The 18000-nt window shown below is 46.3% G+C and overlaps 2 protein-coding genes across 2 annotated transcripts in view; one reads left to right on the top strand and one right to left on the bottom strand.

The window, feature by feature from the left end:
- LOC122558816 (plexin-A1-like) overlaps positions 1 to 18000 on the bottom strand; it is a 463903-nt gene that overhangs the window by 18708 nt on the left and 427195 nt on the right. The window lies entirely within an intron of this gene.
- LOC122558818 (plexin-A1-like) lies at positions 973 to 10194 on the top strand. The gene is made up of 3 exons (XM_043707612.1): positions 973 to 1202; positions 7671 to 7813; positions 9911 to 10194. Exons 1-3 carry the CDS (start codon positions 1001 to 1003, stop codon positions 10169 to 10171), a joined length of 606 nt encoding a protein of 201 aa, XP_043563547.1. The 5' UTR covers positions 973 to 1000; the 3' UTR covers positions 10172 to 10194.

The following is an 18000-nucleotide window of genomic DNA, read 5'->3' as shown; positions in this document are numbered from 1 at the left end:
AATCACTGTTAAATGCTGGAAATCTGAAACGAACGGGGAGAATTAGAACATAGAACAATACAGCACAGAACAGGCCCTTCGGCCCACGATGTTGTGCCGAACTTCTAACCTAGATTAAGTACCCATCCATGTACCTATACAAATGCCGCTTAAAGGTCGCCAATGATCCCGACTCTACCACTCCCACGGGCAGCGCACTCCATCCAGGCAACATCCTGGTAAATCTTCTCTGCACCCTCTCCAAAGCTTCCACATCTTTCCTAAAACTTTCCTAAATTCTGGACAAACTGAGCAGGAGAGAGACAGAGAGAAACGGAATTAATGTTTGAGTCTGGTATGACTCTTCTTCAGAGTTCTGAAGAAGATTCTTGCAGGACTCACAATGTTAACTCTGTTTCTTTTCTCACAAATGGTGCCAGACCCACAGAGTCTCTCCAGCCTCCTCTGTGTCAGCTGTCCTCTGTGTTTACCCCAACCAAACAAGAGGGAAAAAGAGATGGATTGAAGTGAGTGAAGTCTTGGTGAAGCTAATACTTCATGGAAGGTGTTTCAAAATTGGGAGAGGATAGAAAGTTGGAAGGGGGAGAAATGCCAGAGTGTTGTGAAAGTGAATTAAAGTCATCCTTGTCTTATCAGATCTTAGGGTTGCTTCATCATTGGAGAGAGAGATGACTGGTGGTGATTTAACCTGAAGGTCACCATGCCTGGGTGAGGGAGAGGTGATGGAAGAGATTCCTTTATGGGCACCTCAGCTGATATGGGAATTGAACCCATGCTATTGGTGTCACAAACCAGGAGTAGGCCATTCAGCCCTTCGAGCCTGCTTTGCTGTTCAGCAGGAGCATGGCTGAACTGACATTCCTGAGGTCCATTTCCCCGCATTTTCCTTGTAACCTTTGAATCCCTTTGATGGTGCGAGGTGTAAGTCTCTCTCTCTCTCTCTCTTCTTTTCCCTCTTGCCTTGCAGATTAAGGTGGGTGGTCTGGAATTCTCACCGGGCATGCTGCACATCTACTCGGACAGGCTCCTCACCATGCCAGCCGCCTTGGGCATTGGTGGAGGGGGTGCCCTCTTGCTGCTCATTATCGTCATTGTCCTCATCGCCTACAAGAGGAAATCGCGAGATGCAGACCGCACTCTGAAGAGACTCCAGCTTCAGATGGACAACCTGGAATCCCGTGTGGCTCTGGAATGCAAGGAAGGTAGGAGCTGAAGCGACTGTGTGACCTCTCTGAACGTTTCCTCTCTCTCTTCTGAGGGAGCAGTTTTGTTTTAAGATGTGGCATTCTGCTGGAAGTACAGCTCAGAAACATGGGCAGCACGGTCCTCACACTTCACACATAGGCAGACAGGGAGTGTTTTTGGGGTGTCTGTACACATTCTCTGGAATAAGAAGCTAGCGTAATGGTAACCATGTTACCACTGTCAATCTGGTTCACTAATGTCCTTTAGGGAAGGGAACTGCCATCCTTACCTGGTCTGGGCCTACATGTGACTCCAGACCCACAGCAATCTGGTTGACTCTTAAATTGCCCTATCAAACTGCCAATTAACACAATTAGTTCACAGGCAGTGAAGGATGGAGTTATAGAATCCCGATAGCGTGGGAGCAGGCCATTCGGCCCATCAAGTCCGCACTGACCCTCTGAAGAGTATCTCAGCCAATCCCACCCCATTCCTGTAACCATCATTCCCCATACCCAATCCACCTGACCTGCACATCTTTGGATTGTGGGAGAAAACCGGAGCACCCAGAGGAAGCCCATGTAGATACAGGGAGAATGTGTAAACTCCACACACAGACAGTCACCCGAGGGTGGAATCAAACCTGGGTCCCTGGTGCTGTGAGGCAGCAGTGCTAACTGCTGAACCATGCCACCCCAGGTCCATATGATAAGTCATTTCTCATATTTTTCCCTAACCACACCGCATCTTTTGTACAAAAGCATAAATTGCCCCACACAGTGTTTCACAGACACACTCTGAAACTAAATGCAACATTTCACAACAACTTTTTGAAGTTAATTGACTAAGAGTTAAAACAGTCTTTCAACTGTGTCCCCTAATTCCAGTCTCTCCTAAAACAGGAGTGTCTCTCAGGATCTTAACATAAATCGCCTCTGGATTGGGCGTTAGTTAGGATATGGGCAGCAGAGTTCGAAATGAGTTGAAATTCAAGTGAAATCTATTTATTATTTGGACATGGGCCAAACAAAATCCGGTTGGATGTGTTCCTGGAGATTTCATCCCAAGTCTTTCTGTCTGGAGCTGCCAATATCAGACCATAACATATAGAAGCAGCATGAGGCCATTCAGTCCATCGAGTCTACTCTGCTGCTCAATCATGGTTGATCTGATAATCCCACCCTTCCCCCTCCTCCATGTTTTTGTTACCAACGGACAGAACTGTGAAAGACACCTTTTTAAAAAAAAAAAAATGCCTGTGTGTTTTATCTCCCAGGTTTTTTAGCTGCTGACTGTTCCCAGGAGATGAATTCCCAAAGACCCGAGCACACTTCTGAATGGCTGTCAGTTATAAGCCCCATGGAACAACGCTGTCATTCCTTAACAAAGAAGGACCCACATAATCCTTTTTAAACATTAGATGTGAATGTCTCTGGCAGCACCTGTAGTGTTTTCACTCAGCGTGGCGACTCAGTGGTTAGCAATACTGCCTCACGGCGACAGTGACCTGGGCTCAGTTCCACTCTTGGGTGACCGTCTGCGTGGGCATTCTCCCTGTATCTGTGTGGGTTCCCTCTGGGGTGCTCTGGTGTCCTTCCACAGTCCAGAGGTGTGCAGGTTAGGGTGGATTGGCCATGGGAAATTGCACCGTAGTGTCCAGGATTGTGCAGGCTAAGTGGGTTAGCTATGGGAAATGCAGGGATAGGCTAGGGTGGTTGGCATGGGCTGAATGGCCTGGTTCCACACTGTCAGGACTCTATGATCCAAATGCAGAGAATCATTATGAGCTGGAACGCAAGGGTGGGGGAAGTGAATAGGATGGGCACTTGAGGGAAAGAAATGTGTAGGGCTAGAGCAGAGGGATGGGTTTGATTAGATTTCTTTGCAGAAAGCTAGCATGGACCTGGAGGTCTGAATGGCCTCCTTCTGGTATAATGACTCTCCTGTTCCTTTCCTCCCCTCTTCAGAGCAGTGTCACTGAGGTGTGAGGGGAGACACAGTGACCAGCTCCAGCTAACAAGCAATTAGGATTTGTCCCTCAGTTTGAACTGTGAGCAATTGACAAGGCTCCATCTTATTTAACAAGGACTGCTTGGCACAGGACTCACTAGAGAGCTTCATTAGGTTCCTGTGCTGAGATGTTGTATCCATATATTTTGTCATTTCCCTTTTCAAAAGTATTATTAACAAGCTGCCAACAAAAAGGAACATAAGCTGTGCAATGCATCCTGCGAATGGTGTTTAGGGAGGGACAGGGTTTTCTCTTTATTCAGTGTTAGCTGCAAAGCTAGCATTTATTGTACATCATTACTTCCTGCAAGCGTGTTTTCATTTGGAGCTTCGTGCAGTGGGATCAGCTAGCTCAGTTGGCTGGATGGCTAATGCAGATTGACACTAACAGCGTGACTTTAATTCCCACACCGGCTGCGGTTACCCTGAAAGACTCTCCTTCTCAACCTCTCCCCTCTCACAAAGTGTGGTGTGCCTCAGAACGAAACAGTCTCTCTATTAAGAGGTAGCAGGAGTACCAAGACTTTACCTTTGCAAGGAGTGTCAGATATGGCAGAAGGTTCAATAATGAGAGGGTGCACATCGAAGACATTAGGCTGGAATGGAACAGACGAGGATTTGTGGTCCTTCATAGGAGCAGGAATAGGCCATTCAGCCCCTTTAGTCTGCTCTGCCATTCTCGGGTCAAGGCTGATCATCAAGTTCCATGCCATATTCCTGCACTATCCTCAATCCCACAAAGTCATTAGGGGTTAGAAATCCATCAGTGAGTGACAAACTGCAGTATGCAGCCATAAAAACTGCTGAAAACAGATTTAAGAGTAACTTTGAAAAGGAGAGATATGGAGGGGAAAGATTTGGTGGGGGAGGGGGTGTAAGCAACAGAGAGAAAGCTGCGTACTGACAGGGTAGTTGTTTGAATACCTCCCTCAGTGTTGTATCATTCCCTAATTTTCTTGGCATTCCAAACTGCATATCCTTCAAAGGAACATTCCTGTGGGATCTTGCTGTGCCCAAATTGGTTTCAATAGCAACAATACTTGAGAAGTATATGCCAGGAGTAGTGAAGATTGGGGATTGTGAATGGATATGCAACTTTAAAAATTTTCTTTTAACAATGAGAACGTCAATGGGCCGAATGGCCTCTTCCTGCGCTATTTGAGGACATTCACTCACCGTACACGGGCGTCCCTGGTTAGGCCCAAAAGGCAATTGTAATGAACTCATGAGCCAATTTGCACACAGCAAGCTCCCACTGACAAAGCAATAATGACCAGATTTTGTGGTCTTGATCGAAGGATCCATGTCCACCAGGATAATTGGAAAGACCAAAGAACCATGGCTGCTGGAGATCTGAAACAAGGAAAAACAGAAAGTGCTGGAAAAACTCAGCAGGTCTGGCATTGTCTGTGGTGCGAGAACAAGAGCCAATGCCTTGAGACCAGGTGACCCCTCTTCAGAACATTAACGCTGTTTCTCTCTCCACCAGACCTGCTGGGTTTCTCCAGTGATTTCTGATTTTGGAGAAGACCCCTGTAGTGTTGATAGTGATGAAGTTAGAGGGCTACGGAGATAGAGCTGGAGACTGGGACTAGCTGGGTACCTCTTTTGGGAGCCAGCACTGACAGTGATGGGTCAAATGGCCACCTTCTGTGCTATAATATTCGATGATTCTTCTTCAGAATGTTAGCATAGGATCTCTTGTATGGGGTTGACTGGGCGTCTGTTTAACATGTCATGCAGAAAGCATCACCCCTTCCACAGGACAGCACTCCATCTGTCGTACACATGACTGTCACGGATGATTCATTTTGTGTACGAAGTCCTTGACTGGGACTCGAACCCAGAACCTCATGATGTAAAGGCCAGAAGGCTATCAACTGAGCCACAACCAGCATAAAGCAGAGTGCCTGAAAAGCAAAACGGATGAGACAGAGGCAGCACAGTGGTCAGCAACTGCTGCCTCACAGCACCAGGGACCCAGGTTCAATTCCACCCCTGGGCTGTGTGGGGTTTGCACATTCTCCCCGTGTCTGCGTTTGCTTCCTCTGGGTGCTCTGGTTTTCCCCCACAGTCCAGTGAAGTGCAAGTGGAGGTTAGAGGGATTGCCCATAATGTCCAGGGGCGTGTAGGTTTGGTGTGTTAGCCATTGGGAAATTCAGGGACAGGATAAGGGGATGGGCTTGGTGGGACCCTCTTCAGAGACTTATTGGGGACTTGTTGAGCCAAATGACCTGTTTCCATTCTGTAGGGATCCTATTCTATTCTGTAAAGAAGCAGATTACAAGTGCTTCAGTGCCAAGACATATTGTGGAGAAAATATTGGCAGAGTATTGGAACCATGGGATTTCGATGTAGGGCTCAGGGCACAACACTGCTAATAAAGTCATATTGAAGATTGGGTTGGTGGTAAGAAGATGAAGAGGTTCCCTTGAGTATTTACAAGAGTATTCCTGATGAAGGGCTTTTGCCCGAAACGTCGATTTTCCTGCTCCTCGGATGCTGCCTGACCTGCTGTGCTTTTCCAGCACCACTCTGATCTAAACTCTGGTTTCTAGCATCTGCAGTCCTCACGTTTGCCTATTTACAAGAGTGAGCCTTATCTCAGCTCACTAACAGATGGGTCACTTCTCCCTGGGAATGCGTTGTTTCATTTGCCGTTAGCTTTCCCCCTGATAAATTCCATCTTCTCTTCAACATCCCCACTCCCCCTTCAAACCCACCTTTTGTGATGGATTCTCCCCTGGATGATGGACTGGGTTGTGACCCTCTTGGTTTCTTATTGGTGGCAGCAATTGAAACTAACAGTCAGTGTCACAAGTGCTGAGAATTCTATCTTTCTTTCTGAAAGTGTGCAATCTATATTCATAACTGAGCAGTGGGAAGCCATTTCCCTGATGCTTTGACCTGCATTCAGTGTCACGTCTGTGCCTCAGAGTTTGTAAGAAACTTTCACAATATGGGCACCAGCTTCAGTGTACTTTTCCATAGCTACCAGACATTTAGCAACTTACTGACGATGGCTGGGATGAATGAAGCGTTGTTTATGATTATTTCCAAGTGGTTAGCACTGCCTCATGGCACCAGGGATCCACGTTCGATTCCTCAGGCAACAAGAGACAGTTTGCACATTCTCCCCGTGTCTGCGTGGGTTTCCTCCGGATGCTCCAGTTTCCTCCCATAGCCCGAAGATATGCAGGTTAGGGTGAACTGGCCATGGGGAAATTGCCCGTAATGTTCAGAGATGTGTGGGTTAGGTGCATTAGTCAGGGGTAAATGTAGAGTTATAGGGTAAGGGAATGGGTCTGGGTGGGATACTCTTTGGATTTGTTGGGCCGAAGGGCCTGTTTCCACATTCTCGGGATTCTATGAAAATAACAGACAACAAATGAAGAACTCGGGTCCCTGATTTAAATCAATGAACTTGCTCTTTCTATCACACAAAGAGTAATACCTGGAATATAGAATCCCTACAGTGTGGAAGTAGGCCATTTGGCCCATCGAGTCCACACTGAGCCTCCGAAGCACAATCCACTCAGACCAACACCCCTACTCTATTCCTATAACCCTGCAGTTCCCATGGCTAATCCACCTAGCATGTACATCCCTGGATATTACAGGGTAATTTAGCATGGCCAAACCTGCACATCTTTGTACTGTGGAAGGAAACCCATGCAGAGAATATGCAAATGCCACACAGTCACCCAAGGCTGGAATCGAACCTTGGTTCCTGGCGCTGTGAGGCAGCAGTGCGAACCACTGAGCCACTGCATCATTCCAATAAGAATATGGTAGAGGCAGGTTCAATTGAGGCACTGAAGAGGGCACTGAGTGATTATTATCCGTGGTCGGAGTGAGTGAGGGGCATTGGCCAGGGAATTAACCTCTGGTTAGAGCTAACGTGTGGACAAGGATCTTTGGTCAGAGACTGAGTCCGGTGATGCTGTATCTGCAGGCAATGCAATGTCCTGCATTGGAAATGGTGCAGCCCTCAGAGACAGGTAATGAGGAAGGAGCACATCGCAAAAGGGGTGTATTTTTCTTGGCTGTGTGTGTGTGTGTGTGTGACGAGTATCACTGACCGTAAGATATAGGGGCAGAGGAAGGCCGTTGAGAAGAAGGTCAGAAACATGAGGAAGCAGATAGAAGAACAGTATCAGAAGACGAACAGGTTAATTTTCTTTACGCATTGCAAGCTGTTGTAAGCTCGACTGTGGTACCTACTGGGGCAATGGAGGCCAACTCAATAGAAACTTCCAAAAAGGAATTGGGATAAGTCTTGGAAGTAAGGAGAAAAAATTGCAGAGCAGCGGAGAAAGAGCAGTGAGGGGCTGGGTTGGTGTCTGTAGCAGTGGGTCTCCTAATCAGATCTTTCTCTCAAAGGGCTAGCATTGCCCGGTGGGGCTGAATGGTGATCTCTAAGGCGGTGTGATGCTGCACGGTTCTGTCTCACAGTGCTCTCTTCTGTTTTTCAGCATTTGCCGAACTGCAGACCGATATTCACGAGCTCACCAGCGACCTGGATGGTGCCGGCATCCCGTTCCTCGACTACCGAACCTACGCCATGAGGGTCCTGTTCCCGGGAATAGAGGATCACCCAGTGCTCAAGGAGATGGAGGTACAGGACCCTGCTAACGTCTGATGCAATTCAGGCACTGCACGCGGTATTCCCTTCTCTCCCAGGATCCCCCATCGGCTCCCTCCCCCAACACTGTGCTAACTCCGCTAAACCCACCTTCCACCCAGAGTGATTCTAACACTCACTTGGAGTTAAAGGAGTGAGAATGGAAATTGTTGTTTAGAAAAGGTGCAAAGTTTGCCATCAAAGCTGGGTTCCTGGTGCTGTGAGGCAGCGGTGCTAACCACTGAGCCATCGTGCTGCCCCAATAGGAATATGGGAGAGGCAGATTCAATTGAGGCACTGAAGAGGGCACTGAGTGATTATCATCCAATGTTGAAGTGAGTGAGGGGATGTGGCTGGGACATTAATGTTTGGTTAGAGGTAACGTGTTGACACAGATCTTTGGTCCTTGCTTCGTTATAGTGTGCGGTTGTGGCTATGATGTGATGGGAACAATGTGAATGCATTGGAGAGAGTGAAGGAGCAGTCTACAAGAATGGGTCCAGCAGTGAGGAAGTTCAGTGATGAAGATAGATTGAAGAAGACGGTTCTCTTTGGACAGAAGAAGACAGAGAGGATATTTGACAGAGGCTTACACAATCTTGATCTGGATGGATAGAGTTGATAGAGCAGGAGCTTGATCAGCTGGAGAAGTGGGCCGAGAAATGGCAAATGGAGTTTAATATAGATAAGTGTGCGTGTGCATTTTGGAAAGTCAAATCGAGGTAGGGATTTCATTATGAATGGCAGGGCCTTAAGGAGTGTAGTGGAACAGAGGGACCTCTGGGTTAAGATGCACAGTTCTCTGAAAATGGAGTCTCAGGTAGACAGGGCAGTGAAGAAGGCTTTTGGCACAGTGGCCTTCATCAGTCAGGGCATTGAGTATAAAAATTGGGAAGTCATGTTGCAGTTATACAGGATGTTGGTGAGGCAAAACTTGGAGTATTGTGTTCAGTTTTGGTCACCTTGCAATAGGAAGGATGTTATTAAACTGAAAAGTGTGCAGAAGAAATTTACAAGGATGTTGCCAGGACTCAAGAGACTAAGTTAAAGGGGAGGTTGGACAATAGGACTTATTTCTTTACAGCGTAGGAGACTGAGAGGGGACCTTATAGAACTGTATAAGATCATGAGAGGCATGGATGGGGTGAATGCACTCAGTCTTTTCAATTTGGGGAATTGAGGACTTATAGGGCATCAGTTTGAGATTAGAGGGTATGAATAAAAGGGAACCTGAGGGGCAAATCTGTTTACACCGAGGGTGGTACACATATGGAATGAGCTGCCAGTGGAAGTGGTTGAGGCGGGTACATTAACAACATTTAAAAGACATTTGGACAAATACACCGATAGGTAAAAATTAGGAGGATATGGGCCAAGTGCAGAGAAACGGGGTTAACGTGGATGGACATTTGGGTCAGCATGGACCAACTTGGGCTGAAGGGTCTGTCTCTGTGCTGTAGGACTCTATGACTGTAAAGAGGAAGGAGAAGAAGTGGGTGTAAGGTGATCTGGGAAAGAAGCAAGGGTGGATTGAGGAAAGAAGGGTTTTCATTCGGCCATTGGCTTGGGTATAAAGGCAGTACCTGGAAATGAGGTGGCGGTCGGTTCAATTGAGGCGTTGACGCAGGGTATCGGACATGTCTCCACATGACTCCAGGCCCGTAGTGATGTGGTCGACTTCTCACATCCTGTCAATAAATAAAAAAACAAATCCATAGCAGACAGAGGCAGGTACAATTACAACATGTAAAAGACATTTGGGCAGGTGCGTGGATTGGCAATGTTTCAAGGGATATGGGCCAAAAGCAGGCAAATAGTGAGTTCAGTTCAGGAACCCTGGTAAGAATGGATGAGATGGGCCGAAGAGTCTGTTTCTGTGCTCTATGACTCAATGGGGTTGACTCCTAATTGCCCTTTGACATGGCCCTAGAAAGCTATTCGGTTTTATCACCAGGGTATAGGGTATCTAGGAATGGGCAATAAGTATTAGCCTTCCAAATGAAGCTTTCTCCCTGGAAAAACCATCTGCATGTTCGCCTGTGTCTTGACCGATTCAGGACGTTGATGATTCTTTGCTGCTCTTTTCCCCAGGTGACAGCGAATGTGGAGAAGGCCCTCACTCTCTTTGGTCAGCTGCTCAACAAGAAGGTCTTCCTGCTGACCTTTATCCGCACCCTGGAGGCTCAGCGAAGCTTCTCGATGCGTGACCGGGGTAACGTGGCCTCGCTGATTATGACCGCCCTCCAGGGTGAGATGGAGTACGCTACCGGGGTCCTCAAGCAGCTCCTCTCGGACCTGATCGAGAAGAACCTGGAGAGCAAAAACCACCCGAAACTGCTGCTGCGGAGGTGAGTCTGAGGGGGACCTGCAGGAGGAATGGGTGCTGCACCTAACTCTCCCAACAGCCACTGAACGCAGTCTACATGAATAACATCTCCTTATCGTCTGATTGATTTGAGCAAACTATAGGTGCCATGCCTGCAGGGGGAGTCTGTGCTGGAGTTTGGCTTTTCTGAGGTTTGGGATTGGGCAGTTTGAACTGTGGGCATTACAGGTCAAGCTGGTCGTGTGGCATCAAGGATGGCAGACTTGAGTAGTGTATGGTTTGGTAGCTAGTCTGCAGCCACAGTGTGCCAATGCAGCACCTAGTCCAGGCAAGACCATTGGACCATAAGACCATAAGAAATAGGAACCAGAGTAGGCCATTCGGTCCCTCGAGCCTGCTCCGCCATTCAATAGGATCATGGCTGACCTGACGTTCCTAACTTTCTTGCTCGTTCCTCTTAACCCTTGATACCCCAACTGATCAAAACTTTCAACCTTAAATATACTCAAGGACTCTTCCCCCACAGCTCTCTGCAGCAAGGAGTTCCAAAGACTCTCAACCCTCTGAGAGAAAATAAATCATAACTTTTAAGGATTTTACTCCATTACGGAAAGTTATGAGTAATTCCTGGTTTTCAGGGTAACCAGGTTTGGGGCATCCGACCCCTCGTGCATTGTTTCTTCGCTGCGGGAGGGGCGCCATTTAGTGTCAACTTTTAATTTCCAACAAGCTTCCAGAACGCAATTTTGGTGTTGTCTAAGGACTTGACCCTTGCAGTTTCAAAGGGTTTGCCGTGTTTATGGAACTCTCCTGTTCAGTTCTAGGCAATAGAAAACAGGAGCGGGCCTTGGAGAAACACGTTAGAATGGCTCTGGGCTGGAAGGGGTTAAATTATGGAGCCAGGTCTCTCAGACTAAGCTTGTACCTCAGGAGGTCAAGAGATTGAAATTTTTCAAACTTGAAAACCATTTGATGGGGAGGTTATGGAGGAATGATCTCTCCTGGTGGGTAGTCTAGAGTTAGGAGATGTTCTTGAAATTAGGTTTTCGGGGATTTACAAAACATGCAACTGGGGTCAGTTGAAATAGCAAACAATAAAATTTTGTTGGTGAGGCTATTGTAGGCTGGGGGGGAAGGCAATACGAGGGAGTTGAGGTGCTGATCAAATCATGCAATTGAATGGTGAAGCAAGCTTAAGGGGCTGAATGGCCTGCTCTTCAGTCAGTCAATCAACTACAGAGAGAACTTGCAGCAACGCAAGGATAAGACAGTATGTGAACTGTAACAGTAAACAGATTCCTTATTTGACACTTCGATTTCCTGGACTAAGATCAGTGCCTCATAAAGCAGGAAGGTGGTTCGGTCTATGACAAACCGAGGTAGGAACGCAGGGTCCAAGTTGGAGACATTCTGTAGTTGGTGAAGGGCTTATACCTGAAACCTCAACTCTCCTGCTCCTCGGATGCTGGCTGACCTGCTGTGCTTTTCCAGCACCATCCTTTTCGACTCTGACTCTCCAGCGTCTGCAGTCCTCACTTTCTCCTGTCGTTGTGTCAACCCATGAAGTGTCTCAGTAATTCCAGCTCACTGCCCCAGTGCGAAAGGAGAGGAGGGGCAAGGAACAAGAAATGGACTGGAGAATAACTCACCCACATGAGTTCGCTGGGCCTCTATTGACAGGCAACAGTGAACACTCCTTTTCATCCATTTGGCTGATCAGGTTTTCAACCACTTTCTCCCCGTAACCTTTGATCCCCTTGGCAATCAAGAACCTATCTATCTCTGTATTAAATATACTCAATGACCCAGCCTCCACAGCCTTCTGTGACGGTGAATTCCATAGATTCACCATTCTCTGGCTGAAGATGTTTCTCCTCATCTTCATTCTAAAAGGTCTTCCCCTTACTCTAAGGCTGTGCCTAGTCTCTCCTGAGAATGGAACCATCTTCCCAACGTCCACTCTGTCCAGGCCATTCAGCATTCTATAAGTTTCAATTAGATCCCCCCCCCTCATCTATTCTAAACCCCATTTCATTCTAAAAGGTCTTCCCCTTACTCTAAGGCTGTGCCTTCGGGTCCTAGTCTCTCCTGAGAATGGGAGCATCTTCCCAACGTCCACTCTGTCCAGGCCATTCAGCATTCTATAAGTTTCAATTAGATCCCCCCCCCTCATCTATTCTAAACCCCATTGCGTATGGGCCCAGAGTCCTCAAACGTTCTTCATATGTTAAGCCTTTCATTGAGAGGCTTAACGTATGAGGAATGGGAATGATCCCAGGAATGAGAATCCCAGCTGCTCCAGAGGTGTGTAATGACATCTGTGAACAGGCTGATTAGAAAAAGAGGTTAATAGTAACAAAACTGAATGGTGGAACAGGCCAGTGGCCTCCTTTAATAGATTTGTAAGGAGATGAAGGTGCAGTGCACCATCAGTTGGGATATGATAAATAAAACATTCCACACTGACAGAATGTGAACATTTCCTCTCCTGTAAATGTGAACTGTCTTGGCAGGTGCTTGGTGCTCTCTCTGCGTTTAAACATCAGCCAGCTTTCACTTGCGATTCCCATCGTCAGCCCCACAGGCCTCTTCTATGAAGATGTGAAGCATTGACTCACTCTGGAACTCATTAATGCACGGTCCCAAGACTCCTCATTTGCAGCAACTGCAGTATTCGGATGTGTGGGCATGTCCTCCAGGGCCTGAGAGAGGAAAGGTTGCAGTTGAATAGGGCAAAAAACTTGCACGTAGGATGTCAGTGTAGAAGCGAGAGGAAGGCTGGTTATTTTCTCATTGTATATGACGGCAGATTGGGGATAGATTGGGGGGAAATAATTGGGAAAAATTGACTGGCAAACCCGCAGTGTGCCTTCTATTAAAGAAGAGCTTTCAACCCATTTCACTCCCTCATCTGTCCAAAACTGTCGCTCCGCAATCATAGAGTCATATAACACAGAAACAAACCTTTCAATCCAACTAATCCATGATCATAATCCCACCTGCCGCGCTAAGCCTATAAACCTCCAAACATTTCTTATTCATGTACTTATCTAAATGTCTTTTAAATCCTGTAACTATACCCACACCCACTACTTCCTCTGGAAGTTCATTCCACACACGAGCCACTCCCTGCGATAAAAAAAGTTCCCCCTTATGTCTTTTCTAAATCTTTTTCATCTCACTTTAAATAGATGCCCTCTAGTCTTGAAATCTCCCACCCATGGAGAGGAAATGTTCACATCCTGTCAGTGTGGAATGTTTTGTTTATTGTATTCCAACTGATGGTGTTCTGCACCTTCACCTTATCTATACCCCTCATGATTTTACAAACCTCTAATAAGATCACCACTCAACCTCCTACGCTCCAGTGAAAAAGTCCCAGCCTAACCAGCCTCCCCTTATAACCATTCCCGGCAACATCCTGGTTAATCTTTTCTGGTTCCACTCCAACTTAATAATTAACAGTCCTTCAGTTTCAGTTTTGTAACATCAGTCTGGAACAGAGTTTGGCAGGTTATGCACAAAGAGCCCGCAAGTACAAAGTTCAAGCATCCTCTCCTTTTACAGACGGTCAACATTTACAAATGTAATCCTTAATGTGGGTGTCAGTGGCAAGGCCAACCGTTGTTGCCCATCCCTAGTTTCCCTTGAACTGAGTCTTTTTCTAACTCATTGCAGGGTGCAGTTAAAAGTCATGCACATTACTGTCGGTCTGGAGTCACATGTAGACTAGGGCTTTTCCCCAGGGTAGAAGGACTTCAAAACTAGAGGGCATAGGTTCAGGATGAGAGGGGAAAGATTTAAAAGGGGCCAAAAGGGCAACCTTTTCATGCAGAGGGTGATCCGTGTGTGGGATGTGCTGCCAGAGGAAGTGGTGGAGGCTGGTATAGATACATCATTTAAATGGATGGGCATATGAATAGGAAGGGTTTAGAGGGATATGGCCCAAGTGCTGGCAAATGGGAGAGATTAGGTTAGGATATCTTGTCGGCATGGATGAGTTGGACTGAAGAGTCTGCTTCCGTGCAGGACATCTCTATGACCGTCTTGACATCTCCTCATGTGGCTCAGTGCGTGGGACTTTCCACAGTTATGATGGTGCGATATGAATGCAGGTTGTTGTTGTACACGAGCTGTGCATTGCAATGCTCACCCTTTCCCACTGTGCTTTAGCCGAGTGCATTTGCTAAGTGAATGAGCAAATGCATAACAGCGTGTGATGCACAGCAGTATTGAAGCATTAATTAACTCAGTCGGTTGGTGTCACAAATGTCATGTGTTGCCGCGGTGCAGTTAGCATTGAGTTTAAGACTAGACATTCTGACTGTTTGAAGCTGAGGGGGACAAATGCATGTTGTGAAAGAGATGTGAACCCCTGTATGAGTGCAGACCCCCAGCAACCTCAGCTCCCTAAATATGAAAGTGCATGCATTTCGCGTGAGATAGATAAGTCAGGAGTTGGAGCCATTGTCCTGGCTGTGGGCTGCAAAATCAATATCAATTGGTCTAAATCTGGTAGTCCCACTCAAAGAAACATTGGGGGGCAAATTCAATCTCGTTGAGAGCTACAGTACCAAAGAAAGCCCTTTGCCCCATTGTGTCTGTGCTGTATGCACCAGTCCGTGGCAGTGAAATAAGAATGGGGGCAATGATGATGATCATTGAGGTTGAGAATTGACTTTCATTACTGGATCAATGTCAAAAGAGCTTGACTCTTTGATTTGATTTATTGTCAGATGTACCTGGGTATAATGAAAACTTTTGTTTTGCATGCAATATGAGCAGATATTATTTGATTTGATTTATTGTCATGTGTATCGAAGTGTAAAGCTTTGTTAGAGAGCAGTACAGGGAGATCATAGTAAGCAAGGACATAGAGATCATAAGGTGAGGGAAAAAACTTAGACAGAGTAAGGCATACAAAGTTACACCAAACAGGACATACGCGAAGCAGCATTAACAGATCAACATTATTTGAAATTAGAGAGGTTCATTCATCAGTCTAATCACGGCAGGGAAGAAGCTGTTCCTGAACCTGTTGATGCGTGTGTTCAAGCTGTTGTATCTGCTGCCTGACGGAAGAGGTTGTAGGAGAGCATTACTGGGATGGGAGGGGTCTTTGTTGATATTGGCAGCCTTTCCGCAGCAGCGGGCTGTGTAAATGGAGTTCATGGATAGGAGGTTGGCTTCAGTGATGGTCTGGGCTGTGTACACAACCTTCTGTAGTTTCATACGGTCCTGGGCAGAGCAGTTGCCGTAACAGGCCGCGATGCCAATGGACAGTGTCCTTCCTGAGGTGCATCTGTAGAAGTGGGTGAGGCTCCTTATGGTCATGCTGAACTTTCTGAGCTGCCTGAAGGAGAAGAGGCGTTGTTGTGCCTTCTTGACCATTGTGTCTACATGGGAAGTCAGGACAGATTGGCGGTTAGCGCCACTGTGAGGAATTTGACGCTGTCCACCCTCTCAAACTCACTTCCATTGATATAGATGGCGCGTGTTCTCCTCCTTTCTTTCAGAAGTCAATGATCAGTTCTTTCATTTTGCCGACATGAAGAGAGAGATTGTTATCAGTGCACCAGGTCACCACGCCCTCCATCTCTTTCCTGTATTCTGACTCAGACCATACAAAGTGCATTAGGGTAATAGAGCAGCGTGAGACCAACATTAAATTTAAAATGTTAAAAGTTCATTCTGAAGTCTAGTAACAGCGGGTAAGAAGCTGTTCTTGAATCTGTTGGTATGTGTGGGCTTAACCTTTTGTATCTTCTGCCTGACGGAAGAGGTCGGAAGAGATTATGACCGGGGAGGGAGGGGTCTTTGATGATGTTGCCTGCCTTCCTGAGGCAGTGAGGAATGTAACTGGAGTTAGTGGATGACGGGAAGGATTATCCACGGATTTTGTTCCTGTGTCCTCAGGACTATTTAGTGTTTGCATTTTAAGTCTTAGACAAGCACAAAATCCAACTACCAAGAAATACTGATCAACGAGGAGTTTACTTTCCATTCTTACCTCTTGGTTTTAAATCAATCAACTTTTGAAGAATAAAATATTATCTCCATCGCTCACTTGTGAGCTGTCTCTCATCCTCTCCCCCTGTCAGCTTCCCTCTGTCCTCACCAACACCATCCACAACTCCCCCCATATTCTTCCACTCTCTGGTTCAGTTCAAGAGCTGTTCACAAATTAGAATTAATGAGCATTGATAATCAAGAAATATTTTAATTACTTTGCTGGGGATGTTCCCAAGGTCATTATCATGCAACACTGTTGAAGTGTAGTCAGATCTGAGGTGACATTTTGGTGATTTATGTATTAAGTTGGCTAATTAACTTAATTGGTAAATTTTAATTGGAATTCGATATTTACTTAAAAGAACGCTGGGCACTTTGACGTGATCAACCATTCTATGTTGCTGTCTGTCTCTATCTCTCTCTTTTTCTCTGCTGGTAAGATTTTTCATTTTAATGTGAATTCTTTCACCTCATTCTGTTTCAGTCGTGTTATCTGAGGATTATCTCCATTTTTTCAGATTGCATTTCCTTGAATTGGTGCTTCCCAGTTTCTGACATGCTTGAGTTTGCAGTTATCTAACAGTTATGCTTTCACTTGTCAGAACTGGGTTAGGTCCCAACTCAGAGATGTCAGAACTGTAGCTCTCTGCATGTGATCACTCAGGGTCTCCAGGCAAATGAAGCCTCAAGCTCAGGAGAAAGGAGTCTACAATCCGAACATTTGCCCCAAAGTGCAAACAAACCACAATAAAGGGTCTCTTCTGAAGTTGAGGCAAAAATGTATTGTGTCAGCCAGTTTTCATTCTCTTACGTAGGGCAGCACGGTGGCTCAGTGGTTAGCATTGCTGCCTCACAGCACCAGGGACCCGGGTTTGATTCCAGCCTCGGGTGACATTCTGTGTGGAGTTTGCACATTCTCCCCATGTCTGCGTGGGTTTCCTCCTGGTGCTCTAGTCTCCTCCCACTGTCCAAGGATGTGCAGGTTAGGTGAATTGGCCATGCTAAATTGCCCGTAGTGTTAGATGCATTAGCCAAGGGTAAACGTAGAGGAATATCTGGGTACATTGCTCTTTGGAGAGTGGGTGTGGACTTGTTGGGCTGAAGGGCCTGTTCCCATGCTGTAGGGAATCTAATTTAATCTACGTCATTACTCTGTGTCTGTGTGTGTTTGATGGAGACAGTGCAGATGGAGCTTTACTCTGTATCTAACCCCGTGCTCTCCAAGTCCTGGGAGCGGTTGATGGGAACAGTGTAGAAGGAGCTTTACTTTGTTTCTAACCCTGTACTGTCCTGGCCTGGGAGCATTTGGTGGAGAAAGTGTAGAGAGAGTTTTACTTTCAGTTTAAAAGATTAGAGTGAGCTTTACTCTGTATCTAACCTCGTGCTGTCCCTGTCCTGGGAGTGTTTGAATGCACGTTAGGTATTTGAATTGGGAAACATTTTCCATTTTCCACACTCTGTTAGGTAAACACAGAGATGAGCTCAAGGACAGTAGAATGTTAATTTGGCTGTGGGTTCCTGCGACTGCTGTTCAAGCAATTGTTTAATAAAAAAAAATTCCAATTATGAACAGAAAATGTCATCATAAGGTGCCTGTATCTTGGAGACTTTGGGGATCCAATTAGCTGGTCAATGCTGAAACGGAGACTGAGTTAAGATCAGTTTGGTCAGAAAGTGTAACGTTTGGAGAGTGTCCCAGGTGAGATGGATGTTAGAGATCTTGACCCCCAAACTTGCCCTCTTGAACCCCTCTATGCTGTTCTGATTTGACACAATCCCATGTACAATTTTCTGAATTTTATTTGATGTCTGCATGGGATGTGGCATCTTAGCTGGCATCCAA

This window comes from Chiloscyllium plagiosum, chromosome 18 (assembly GCF_004010195.1).
Source record: "Chiloscyllium plagiosum isolate BGI_BamShark_2017 chromosome 18, ASM401019v2, whole genome shotgun sequence".
Classification (NCBI taxonomy): Eukaryota; Metazoa; Chordata; class Chondrichthyes; order Orectolobiformes; family Hemiscylliidae; genus Chiloscyllium; species Chiloscyllium plagiosum.
The sequence above is the reverse complement of the archived record's forward strand: the minus strand, read 5'-3'. Positions and strand labels throughout refer to the sequence as shown.

Excerpts from the sequence above, each read along its gene's own strand:
- LOC122558818 (XM_043707612.1), top strand. The coding sequence starts at position 1,001 with ATGCTGCACATCTACTCGGACAGGCTCCTCACCATGCCAGCCGCCTTG. Across the intron at positions 1,203-7,670 it reads GGCTCTGGAATGCAAGGAAG|CATTTGCCGAACTGCAGACC; the intron begins GTAGGAGCTGAA and ends TCTGTTTTTCAG. Across the intron at positions 7,814-9,910 it reads CAGTGCTCAAGGAGATGGAG|GTGACAGCGAATGTGGAGAA; the intron begins GTACAGGACCCT and ends TCTTTTCCCCAG.